General features: G+C 46.7%; 1 protein-coding gene across 2 annotated transcripts in view; it reads right to left on the bottom strand.

Moving 5' to 3' along the window:
- The window catches only part of LOC135553181 (GMP synthase [glutamine-hydrolyzing]-like), a 36,480-nt gene that overhangs the window by 12,560 nt on the left and 10,689 nt on the right, over window positions 1-13,231 (bottom strand). For both annotated transcript variants that reach the window (XM_064985350.1, XM_064985349.1), the window contains exons 10-12: window positions 11,239-11,344; window positions 9,243-9,358; window positions 8,941-9,066 (exon numbers count right to left, since the gene is read on the bottom strand). In XM_064985350.1, coding sequence (XP_064841422.1) covers window positions 8,941-9,066; window positions 9,243-9,358; window positions 11,239-11,344 — 348 coding nt within the window. The remainder of the gene's footprint in view (window positions 1-8,940; window positions 9,067-9,242; window positions 9,359-11,238; window positions 11,345-13,231) is intronic.

Below are 13,231 nucleotides of genomic sequence, written 5' to 3' on the forward strand. Positions count from 1 at the left end.
AGAGCCATATAGTGCAGTGGGGGCAGACAGAGCCATATAGTGCAGTGGGGGCAGACAGAGCCATATAGTGTAGTGGGGGCAGACAGAGCCATATAGTGTAGTGGGGGCAGACAGAGCCATATAGTGCAGTGGGGGCAGACAGAGCCATATAGTGCAGTGGGGGCAGACAGAGCCATATATTGCAGTGGGGGCAGACAGAGCCATATAGTGCAGTGGGGGCAGACAGAGCCATATAGTGCAGTGGGGGCAGACAGAGCCATATAGTGCAGTGGGGGCAGACAGAGCCATATAGTGCAGTGGGGGCAGACAGAGCCATATAGTGCAGTGGGGGCAGACAGAGCCATATAGTGCAGTGGGGGCAGACAGAGCCATATAGTGCAGTGGGGGCAGACAGAGCCATATAGTGCAGTGGGGGCAGACAGAGCCATATAGTGCAGTGGGGGCAGACAGAGCCATATAGTGCAGTGGGGGCAGACAGAGCCATATAGTGCAGTGGGGGCAGACAGAGCCATATAGTGCAGTGGGGGCAGACAGAGCCATATAGTGCAGTGGGGGCAGACAGAGCCATATAGTGCAGTGGGGGCAGACAGAGCCATATAGTGCAGTGGGGGCAGACAGAGCCATATAGTGTAGTGGGGGCAGACAGAGCCATATAGTGTAGTGGGGGCAGACAGAGCCATATAGTGTAGTGGGGGCAGACAGAGCCATATAGTGTAGTGGGGGTAGACAGAGCCATATAGTGTAGTGGGGGCAGACAGACAGAGCCATATAGTGTAGTGGGGGCAGACAGAGCCATATAATCCGGTTCCGGGTTGGAGCGAGCGGTCGCATCTACACTTCGGTCCGCAGGTAGTATAACTTTTCATTACATTTCATTATAGTACAACGGTTTGATTTGTCTAATCTTAGCAATTTCTTCTTAGCTAGCTACATAGCCGTCTTTGTATCAAAGATAATTGCATAATTATCGTATTTCGTCGTCCTAACGTATCTGCCCAGCAGCTAGCTAAGCAGCTAGCTAACATCCACTGTCCACCAGCACTGTAGAAACTATTACACTCAACTGAACGACTCGATTAGCGTAGTGTCAGCTAGCTACATAGTTGTCTTCGTATCCAAGATAATTGTGTAGTTTAGAGTGTGTAGACTTAGAGTGATTATCTTAATTTACCGAGGTTAGCTAGCCAGCTACTTGTCGTCCTTAACGTAGGAGATGCTGCTAGCCAGCTAGCCAACAGCTAGCCAACTTCTACCGAATTGAACTTCAACTACCCGGTCAACATTCCGCGTCGCTCCACAGGTAGTATCACATTTTCATTTCACTTCATTACAGTACAACGGTTTGATTTGTTTGATCGTAGCTAGCCAGCTACATAGCCGTCTTTGTATCTAAGACAATTGTGTAGTCTAGAGCGATTTTCTAGGTTAGCTGGCCAGCTATTGTCGTTCTTTTAACGTAGCTAGCCAGCTAGCCCCGAATAGCAGCACTGTAGAAACTATTACAGTACAACGGTTTGATTTGTTTGATCGTAGCTAGCTAGCTACATAGCCGTCTTTGTATCTAAGACAATTGTGTAGCCTAGAGCGATTTTCTAGGTTAGCTAGCCAGCTATTGTCGTTCTTTTAAGGTAACGTAACGCAATTAACCTGCTAGCTAGCCAGCTAGCCCCCGAATAGCAGCACTGTAGAAACTATTACACTCGACGGAACGACTTGATTAGTGTAGTGTCAACATCGCAGCCACTACCAGCTAGCCTACTCCAGCAGTACTGTATCATTTCAATCATTTTAGTCAATAAGATTCTTGCTACGTAAGCTTAACTTTCTGAACATTCGAGACGTGTAGTCCACTTGTCATTCCAATCTCCTTTGCATTAGCGTAGCCTCCTCTGTAGCCTGTCAACTATGTGTCTATCTATCCCTGTTCTCTCCTCTCTGCACAGACCATACAAACGCTCCACACCGCGTGGCCGCGGCCACCCTAATCTGGTGGTCCCAGCGCGCACGACCCACGTGGAGTTCCAGGTCTCCGGTAGCCTCTGGAACTGCCGATCTGCGGCCAACAAGGCAGAGTTCATCTCAGCCTATGCCTCCCTCCAGTCCCTCGACTTCTTGGCACTGACGGAAACATGGATCACCACAGATAACACTGCTACTCCTACTGCTCTCTCTTCGTCCGCCCACGTGTTCTCGCACACCCCTAGAGCTTCTGGTCAGCGGGGTGGTGGCACCGGGATCCTCATCTCTCCCAAGTGGTCATTCTCTCTCTCTCCCCTTACCCATCTGTCTATCGCCTCCTTTGAATTCCATGCTGTCACAGTTACCAGCCCTTTCAAGCTTAACATCCTTATCATTTATCGCCCTCCAGGTTCCCTCGGAGAGTTCATCAATGAGCTTGATGCCTTGATAAGCTCCTTTCCTGAGGACGGCTCACCTCTCACAGTCCTGGGCGACTTTAACCTCCCCACGTCTACCTTTGACTCATTCCTCTCTGCCTCCTTCTTTCCACTCCTCTCCTCTTTGACCTCACCCTCTCACCTTCCCCCCTACTCACAAGGCAGGCAATACGCTCGACCTCATCTTTACTAGATGCTGTTCTTCCACTAACCTCATTGCAACTCCCCTCCAAGTCTCCGACCACTACCTTGTATCCTTTTCCCTCTCGCTCTCATCCAACACTTCCCACACTGCCCCTACTCGGATGGTATCGCGCCGTCCCAACCTTCGCTCTCTCTCCCCCGCTACTCTCTCCTCTTCCATCCTATCATCTCTTCCCTCTGCTCATACCTTCTCCAACCTATCTCCTGATTCTGCCTCCTCAACCCTTCTCTCTTCCCTTTCTGCATCCTTTGACTCTCTATGTCCCCTATCCTCCAGGCCGGCTCGGTCCTCCCCTCCCGCTCCGTGGCTCGATGACTCATTGCGAGCTCACAGAACAGAGCTCCGGGCAGCCGAGCGGAAATGGAGGAAAACTCGCCTCCCTGCAGACCTGGCATCCTTTCACTCCCTCCTCTCTACATTTTCCTCCTCTGTCTCTGCTGCTAAAGCCACTTTCTACCACTCTAAATTCCAAGCATCTGCCTCTAACCCTAGGAAGCTCTTTGCCACCTTCTCCTCCCTCCTGAATCCTCCTCCCCCTCCCCCCTCCTCCCTCTCTGCAGATGACTTCGTCAACCATTTTGAAAAGAAGGTCGACGACATCCGATCCTCGTTTGCTAAGTCAAACGACACCGCTGGTTCTGCTCACACTGCCCTACCCTGTGCTCTGACCTCTTTCTCCCTCTCTCTCCAGATGAAATCTCGCTTCTTGTGACGGCCGGCCGCCCAACAACCTGCCCGCTTGACCCTATCCCCTCCTCTCTTCTCCAGACCATTTCCGGAGACCTTCTCCCTTACCTCACCTCCCTCATCAACTCATCCCTGACCGCTGGCTACGTCCCTTCCGTCTTCAAGAGAGCGAGAGTTGCACCCTTCTGAAAAACCTACACTCGATCCCTCCGATGTCAACAACTACAGACCAGTATCCCTTCTTTCTTTTCTCTCCAAAACTCTTGAACGTGCCGTCCTTGGCCAGCTCTCCCGCTATCTCTCTCAGAATGACCTTCTTGATCCAAATCAGTCAGGTTTCAAGACTAGTCATTCAACTGAGACTGCTCTTCTCTGTATCACGGAGGCGCTCCGCACTGCTAAAGCTAACTCTCTCTCCTCTGCTCTCATCCTTCTAGACCTATCGGCTGCCTTCGATACTGTGAACCATCAGATCCTCCTCTCCACCCTCTCCGAGTTGGGCATCTCCGGCGCGGCCCACGCTTGGATTGCGTCCTACCTGACAGGTCGCTCCTACCAGGTGGCGTGGCGAGAATCTGTCTCCTCGCCACGCGCTCTCACCACTGGTGTCCCCCAGGGCTCTGTTCTAGGCCCTCTCCTATTCTCGCTATACACCAAGTCACTTGGCTCTGTCATAACCTCACATGGTCTCTCCTATCATTGCTATGCAGATGACACACAATTAATCTTCTCCTTTCCCCTTCTGATGACCAGGTGGCGAATCGCATCTCTGCATGTCTGGCAGACATATCAGTGTGGATGACGGATCACCACCTCAAGCTGAACCTCGGCAAGACGGAGCTGCTCTTCCTCCCAGGGAAGGACTGCCCGTTCCATGATCTCGCCATCACGGTTGACAACTCCATTGTGTCCTCCTCCCAGAGCGCTAAGAACCTTGGCGTGATCCTGGACAACACCCTGTCGTTCTCAACCAACATCATGGCGGTGGCCCGTTCCTGTAGGTTCATGCTCTACAACATCCGCAGAGTACGACCCTGCCTCACACAGGAAGCGGCGCAGGTCCTAATCCAGGCACTTATCATCTCCCGTCTGGATTACTGCAACTCGCTGTTGGCTGGGCTCCCTGCCTGTGCCATTAAACCCCTACAACTCATCCAGAACGCCGCAGCCCGTCTGGTGTTCAACCTTCCCAAGTTCTCTCACGTCACCCCGCTCCTCCGCTCTCTCCACTGGCTTCCAGTTGAAGCTCGCATCCGCTACAAGACCATGGTGCTTGCCTACGGAGCTGTGAGGGGAACGGCACCGCAGTACCTCCAGGCTCTGATCAGGCCCTACACCCAAGCAAGGGCACTGCGTTCATCCACCTCTGGCCTGCTCGCCTCCCTACCATTGAGGAAGTACAGTTCCCGCTCAGCCCAGTCAAAACTGTTCGCTGCTCTGGCCCCCCAATGGTGGAACAAACTCCCTCACGACGCCAGGACAGCGGAGTCAATCACCACCTTCCGGAGACACCTGAAACCCCACCTCTTCAAGGAATACCTAGGATAGGATAAGTAATCCTTCTCACCCCCCTTAATGATTTAGATGCACTATTGTAAAGTGGCTGTTCCACTGGATGTCAGAAGGTGAATTCACCAATTTGTAAGTCGCTCTGGATAAGAGCGTCTGCTAAATGACTTAAATGTAAATGTAGTGGGGGCAGACAGAGCCATATAGTGCTGTGGGGGCAGACAGAGCCATATAGTGCTGTGGGGGCAGACAGAGCCATATAGTGCTGTGGGGGCAGACAGAGCCATATAGTGCAGTGGGGGCAGACAGAGCCATATAGTGCAGTGGGGGCAGACAGAGCCATATAGTGCAGTGGGGGCAGACAGAGCCATATAGTGCAGTGGGGGCAGACAGAGCCATATAGTGCAGTGGGGGCAGACAGAGCCATATAGTGTAGTGGGGCAAGACAGAGCCATATAGTGTAGTGGGGCAAGACAGAGCCATATAGTGTAGTGGGGCAAGACAGAGCCATATAGTGTAGTGGGGGCAGACAGAGCCATATAGTGTAGTGGGGGCAGACAGAGCCATATAGTGTAGTGGGGGCAGACAGAGCCATATAGTGTAGTGGGGGCAGACAGAGCCATATAGTGTAGTGGGGGCAGACAGAGCCATATAGTGTAGTGGGGGCAGACAGAGCCATATAGTGTAGTGGGGGCAGACAGAGCCATATAGTGTAGTGGGGGCAGACAGAGCCATATAGTGTAGTGGGGGCAGACAGAGCCATATAGTGTAGTGGGGGCAGACAGAGCCATATAGTGTAGTGGGGGCAGACAGAGCCATGTAGTGGGGGCAGACAGAGCCATGTAGTGGGGGCAGACAGAGCCATGTAGTGGGGGCAGACAGAGCCATGTAGCCCAGTGGGTAATGTAGTGAGGTACACATACATAGTGCCCATTGGGTAATGTTGTGAGGCAGACATACATAGTGCCCATTTGGTAATGTAGTAGAATTCTTCCACTGCTCTGTTTGCTAAATACTTCAGTCAGACTCAAAATGAGCGGTGTTGTACCAAACAAAGTCATCAGTGATTGGATAATCTCTAACCAAATCAGAGTATCCAAGCCAAAAACGTTTTTGTTTTGTTTTTTTTAAATGCTGCTTTACCCATGTGTGTTCTGGCTCTGGTCCAACCCCTCTGTGTCTGGGACCAATCAGTACGGTCAGAATGTGTTTCTGTTCTAGAAATCATCAGGGAGGTACTCAGTTTCTTCTCAGCAATGCGTCTGGACCTAACGTCTGTGGGCGCGGCATAGCATTTGGACTGAGCAAGGAGTTTGGGTAGCCAGACATGTTGACCACAGAGCCCAGTTTATTGGGGGGGGAGAGAGCGAGGTGTGTGTGTGTGTGTGTGTGAGAAGAGGCCTACTTCAGCAGTACCAGAGGGAGCATTTTGGTCAGCTACTGCCCTGACCCATACTCTCTTCATCAAGAGAGAAACAGAGGGATGGTCAGGGAGATGCTCTCAGAAAAGGGGAGCTATGACTAAAGAGACTCCAGCATCAGAGGTGCTGAGCGATGAGCTGAAATTTCATACATATAGAATTTAAAAAAAATAAGTCTATATGTAACTGGTGTGAAATGGCTAGTTAGCAGTGCACACGAGTCGCATTTCAAAATCGGTGACGTCACTCGCTCAGAGACCTTGAAGTAGTGCTCTGGTAACGATGCTTCGTGGGAGACCGTTGTGTTCAGCGGGTCCCTGGTTAGAGCCCAGGTTGGGGAAGAGGGTCAGAAGCAACACTTACAGTACACACACACCTGAAATTAAATCAATGTAAATAAAGGATGGTTTATTGGGAGAAGCCGTAATAGGCAGTCACTAGTCCACCATCATTGGGCAGTCACGAGTCCACCGTCACCGGGCAGTCACGAGTCCACCGTCACCGGGCAGTCACGAGTCCACCGTCACCGGGCAGTCACGAGTCCACCGTCATAGGGCAGTCACGAGTCCACCATCATTGTAAAATGTTTTTAAATCACATAGTAAAAACATACGTAATATACAGAACCAAAATATTTTATTAAAGTAAATAAATTATGGTTAGTCTAATAACTGATTGTAATGGGCAGTAACTACCATCAATTGTTTTAGGTGTTTTTTTCCAGTATTCCACCCACAATTCATTTAGCCTATTGAAAAAAATAAAAACATTTTCATTTATTTTTTAAACGGAACCTGAACAGACATGTCGCTCAGCACCAAGAATCAGATAAACCCATCTATCCATGCTCGACTATAGAGGAGCAGCCAGACATGACAAGAGGCCTCAGTCAGGTGACCTGTTACGTTCCCCAGCAAGAAACCAAATAATGGTCGCTCAAACAGAGTCACTGACAACAACCACATCTAAAACCCTGACGACAACCACCACCACCTCTAAAACACTGACGACAACAACCACCACCACCACATCTAACACACTGACGACGACCACCACATCTAACACACTGACGACGACAACCACCACCACATCTAAAACACTGCCGACTACAACCACCACCACATCTAAAACACTGACGACAACAACCACCACCACCACATCTAAAACACTGACGACGACAACCACCACCACCACCTCTAAAACACTGACGACGACAACCACCACCACCACCTCTAAAACACTGCCTGACGACAACCACCACATCTAAAACACTGCCTGACGACAACCACCACCACCACCACATCTAAAACACTGCCGACCACCACCACATCTAAAACACTGCCGACCACCACCACATCTAAAACACTGCCGACGACAACCACATCTAAAACACTGCCGACGACAACCACCACAACATCTAAAACACTGCCGACGACAACCACCACCACATCTAAAACACTGCCAACAACCAAATCTAAACAGGTGGAGTTTTAGGAGGGGTTCTGAAAGACACTTATGGTTGGCATCCACTGAATGTTGCATAGCAACAACAACTGCGAACTAAAAGACACCCACCATGAGACCCACTAAATTTACCCAAGAAGAGACAAACAAAAGAAAAACCCACACCAAACTTAAAGACAGAAAGCAAACCAAAAATTTGAGCAAAAACAGGGAAGATTGTTTGTCTAGAAATCAAATAGGGAGCGACAACTTAAGGTGTTGATCCTCCACATCTATCAATACAACTGCAGCACTGTGCCAGCCACAATTAAATATCACCTGGGCCAGGACAGGTGAAACACCTTCCCACTAACAAGATGGACAAGCCAGCAAAGGTGTAACACATACTGGCTCACGAGGTGACACCAATCGGTGCGACCCGCGTGCTAACGAGCTATACGCAGTGGTGACCCGTCATTCAGAGTCCCACCTGTTTAGCAAAATGAAATAAAATAATAATCATTCAGTTATTAAAGCTGCATATAAAACAAGTGTTTCAGCCTAGCTCAGTGCTTTCTGTGGTGGAGGGGCAGCCAGAGGAAAATACAGAGCGTAGGGGTTGGTAACGTTCTCTAGTTGGGTGTGTGGACCTAATGAACTTCTCCTCTGCCGCAGAGGTAACTCTGGGTCTTCCTTTCCAGTGGCGGTCCTCATGAGAGCCAGTTTCATCAAGTACCATTACAAAAACATTAAAAGTTCTTGAAATTTTCTGCATTGACTGACGTCATGTCTTAAAGTAATGATGGACTGTCGTTTCTCTTTGCTTATTTGAGCTGTTCTTGTCATAATATGGACTTGGTCTTTTACCAAATAGGGCTATCTTCTGTATACTAACCCTACCTTGTCACAACACAACTGATTGGTGACAACCTCATGAAGCTGGTTGAGAGAATGCCAATAATGTGCAAAGCTGTCATCAAGGGAAAGGGTGGCTACTTTGAAGAATCTAAAATATATTTTGATTTGTTTTAACCCTTTAACCCTTTTTTTTGGTTTCTACATGATTCCATATGTTTTATTTCATAGTTTTGATGTCTTCACTATTATTCTGCAATGTAGAAAATAGTACAAATAAAGAAAACCCCTTGAATGAGTAGGTGTGTCCAAAACTGACTTACTGTATGCATGTATGGATGTATAAGTCAGAGGTCACATTCCGACAGACGCCTCATGTCAAGCAGTGCCAAGCAGAGAGAGAATATACTGTAAGAAGTGTTACCTGGACTCCCACAGTCTTGATTGGCAGCAGGAAGGCATTGAGTGAATGTAGACTTGTGATCTGCAGGAGTTTCTCCTCCTCCTCGTCTGATATACACGACTTCACTCTCTGCAGCAACGTGTGGGGCTGGAGGGGCAGAGTAAGTTATGATTATTAGCTAGTCTGACATACTAGAGTAAGTTATCAGCATGTTGGTGCACAAAGGAGGACAGTTGGGATCCATTGCAGATCTCCATGTCCAAAACTCTTGTTATTTTAGCACCGTGTTCCTGTCATAGACTAGTGACGCTCTGCTCTCTGACCTTTTTGACCATGGCAGAGAAGTCTGTGATGATCTTGAGGATGTTGTTGGTCTCAGCAAAGTCCTTACAGATGTAGGGCTCGTCTGCACAGATCACTCTGATGGCCAGGCCAGGACCTACAGGAGAAGATGTGGTTAACAATACAGATCACTGATGGCCAGGACCTACAGGAGAAGATGGGGTTAACATTAAAGCCATAGACATTCTGCAAAACATTCTGCCATGTTCGTTCTAAATGTTCCATGACTATATACAGTTGAAGTCAGACGTTTACATACATTTAAACTCAGTTTTTCACAATTCCTGACATTTAATCAGAGTACAAATTCCCTGTCTTAGGTCAGCTAGGATTGCCACTTTATTTTAAGAATGCGAAATGTCAGAAGAATCGTAGAGAATTATTTATTTCAGCTTTTATTTCTTTCATCATATTCCCAGTGGTTCAGAAGTTTACATACATCCAATTAATATTTGGTAGCATTGCCCTTAAATTATTTAACTTGGGTCAAACGTTTTAGGTAGCCTTCCACAAGCTTCCCACAATAAGTTGGGGGAATTTTGGCCCATTCCTCCTGACAGAGTAACTGAGTCAGGTTTGTAGGCCCCCTTGCTCGCACACACTTTTTCAGTTCTACCCACAAATGTTCTATAGGATTGAGGTCAAGGCTTTGTGATGGCCACTCCAATACCTTGACTTTGTTGTCCTTAAGCCATTTTGCCACAATTTTGGAAGTATGCTTGGGGTCATTGTCCATTTGGAAGACCCATTTGCGACCAAGCTTTAACTTCCTGACTGATGTCTTGAGATGTTGCTTCAATATATCCATAATTTTCCTACCTCATGAGGCTATCTATTTTGTGAAGTGCACCAGTCTCTCCTGTAGCAAAGCACCCCCACAACATGACGCTACCACCCCCGTGCTTCACAGTTGGGATGGTGTTCCTCGGCTTGCAAGCATCCCCCCTTTTCCTCCAAACATAACGATGGTCATTATTGCCAAACAGTTCTATTTTTGTTTCATCAGAGCAGAGGACATTTGTCCAAAAAGTACGATCTTTGTCTCCATGTGCAGTTGCAAACCGTAGTCTGGCTTTTTTATGGCGGTTCTGGAGCAGCGGCTTCTGCCTTGCTGAGCGGCCTTTCAGGTTATGTCGATATAAGACTCATTTTACTGTGGATATAGATACCTTTGTACCCGTTTCCTCCAACATCTTCACAAGGTCCTTTGCTGTTGTTCTGGGATTGATTTGTGTTCATCTCTAGGAGACAGAATGTGTCTCCTTCCTGAGCGTTGACGGCTGTGTGGTCCCATGGTGTTTATACTTGCGTACTATTGTTTCTACAGATGAACGTGGTACCTTCAGGCATTTGTAAATTGCTCCCAAGGATGATCCAGACGTGGAGGTCTACAATTTTTGGGGGACTGATTTCTTCTGATTTTCCCATGATGTCAAGCAAAGAGGCACTGAGTTTGAAGGTAGGCCTTGAAATACATCCACGGGTACACCTCCAATTGACTCACATTATGTCAATTAGCCTATCAGAAGCTCCTAAAGTTATAACATAATTTTCTGGAATTTTCCAAGCTGTTTAAAGGCACAGTCAACTAAGTGTATGTAAACTTCTGACCAACTGGAATTGTGATGCAGTGAATTATAAGTGAAATAATCTGTCTGTAAGCAATTGTTGGAAAAATGACTTGTGTCATGCAAAGTAGATGTCCTAACAGACTTGTCAAAACTATAGTTTGTTAACCAGAACATTGTGGAGTGGTTGAAAAACTTTAATGACTCCAACCTAATTGTATGTAAACTTCTGACTTCAACTGTATGTAACATTCTATTGTGTGTTGGTTCTAAATGTTCCATGACTATATATAGAACACTATTGTGTGTTGGTTCTAAATGTTCCATGAGATATATATATATATATATATATATATATATATACACACACACACAAGGTTCTGTCCTGTGTGTACGGTGGGGTACTGACCAGGGAAAGGGTGTCGACAGACGATGTCCTCTGGCAGTCCCAGTTCTCTGCCCAGGGCCCGAACCTCATCCTTATGGAAGTCCTTCAGCGGCTCAATGACTTTTCCCTGGAGGGAGTGAGAGGAGACAGCTCAGACCAGAGTGGTGGACTCAAGTCGCAGGACTTGGACTCGAGTCACAAATTTCATGATTTGACAGAAAATAGAATAACTTCAGAATTGACTTGGACTTGAGACTGATGACTTCAAATTATCTGGCCAAGATTTGTAATGTTTTGTCATTCATTTTGTGGCACAGAGTCGGAGTGAATTACTCTCCACGCAGCCAGAGACTGTATCGGACTTAAAAAAGAAACAAAAAAATGCCTAATGAAACGCACTCTTCCCTATGATTGTACCAGCAAACTGTCAATCAACACAGGTCGGGTGAGTTAGCATAGTGAGGTTTTGGGGGAATTGTATTTTAATAGGCTACATCTGTATTTATACCTTGGCATATTCGATCTGGTCACTAACATAGGCCCACAGCATTACACCAAATTCTTGTTTCAAAATGGTCAAATTTTTGCTTCAGAACCAAAAAGTAGTGCATCTTGACTGTTTACCAGTCATTAACATTGTTGCGCAAAGAGTATCCTACCTATGCTAATATTCGCCATATAAAGTACTGTAAAGACCCTGGGTTTATAAGCGCGGATATCGACTCTGCCGCCTGAGCATGTTTTTGCGGCACAGCATGCTGGGCTTCAGGCAAGAAGGTCGAGGGTTCGAGACCTGCTCCCTGCCGGTTTCATTACAGTACCATTTAGCAATCTGCTACGAACGCATCTTTTCCATAACAATAGGCTAGCTGGTTTGCATGGGCTATAATTCTACAGCTCAGTGGTGGTACTGTCTGAAGATAGCTGTGATGTTGCACTACCTTTATTTCTTAAGAAGATGTAAAAAAAAAAAAAAAAAAGTGAATTAATTATGATATTTGAAATTGACTGCTAACGAATTCCTTTCAGCTCAAACTGCAGGTGGAAAACACTATTTCTGTATCTTGCGGTTTTGAAAATGCATCACCACACTGTGTGTGTGTGTGTGGGGAGAGGGGGGGGGGTCAAAACCTTTTTGTGGGTCAAAACCACTGATCTACCGAACAGATGGCTGATTTGTTATTGGATCAGGTGCAGTGCAAACGTTACATTGCAGGGAGAGAGAGAGGATTGACGTAAATATTGTTTGGTGAAAAGAATATGAACCGTTTACTTTGCAAGCTCACCAGCAATGGGGTATCAAGCAACAATTACTAGCATAGGTCTACTGGTATTTTTCTATGTCAAAATTGCTTGAAATTGGCTTATGGAGCGTGCATTTGGAATTTGTTGTCTGTAACATGTGGGTGAATAAGGGAATCTGACAACGTTACTGTCGATGTGCAATGTTTACTTGACCCTCTGCATTTCATACATGATACATCTCGTGTCACACTCAATGCAGTCCCCACACACTCCACCTGTAGTCCATTAGTTCCTGGTGAAAAACCCACCCATCTATATTGTCATGAATTAATTATTACATGATCAAAATGTGTTGTAGACAAAACAATGAAAAAGGCCTGTCTGGTAACCTCAATAAATAAGCTGATTTTTGTTGCCTGTATAGATTTGTTGTTGTTGAACAAGTCGTTGCCTGTATAGATTTGTTGTTGTTGAACAAGTCGTTGCCTGTATGGATTTGTTGTTGTTGAACAAGTCATTGCCTGTATAGATTTGTTGTTGTTGAACAAGTCATTGCCTGTATAGATTTGTTGTTGAACAAGTCATTGCCTGTATACATTTGTTGTTGAACAAGTCATTGCCTGTATACATTTGTTGTTGAACAAGTCATTGCCTGTATAGATTTTTGTTGTTGAACAAGACATTGCCTGTATAGATTTTTGTTGTTGAACAAGACATTGCCTGTATAGATTTTTGTTGTTGAACAAGACATTGCCTGTATAGATTTTTG

The sequence above is a fragment of the Oncorhynchus masou genome, chromosome 13 (assembly GCF_036934945.1).
Source record: "Oncorhynchus masou masou isolate Uvic2021 chromosome 13, UVic_Omas_1.1, whole genome shotgun sequence".
Taxonomy (NCBI): Eukaryota; Metazoa; Chordata; class Actinopteri; order Salmoniformes; family Salmonidae; genus Oncorhynchus; species Oncorhynchus masou.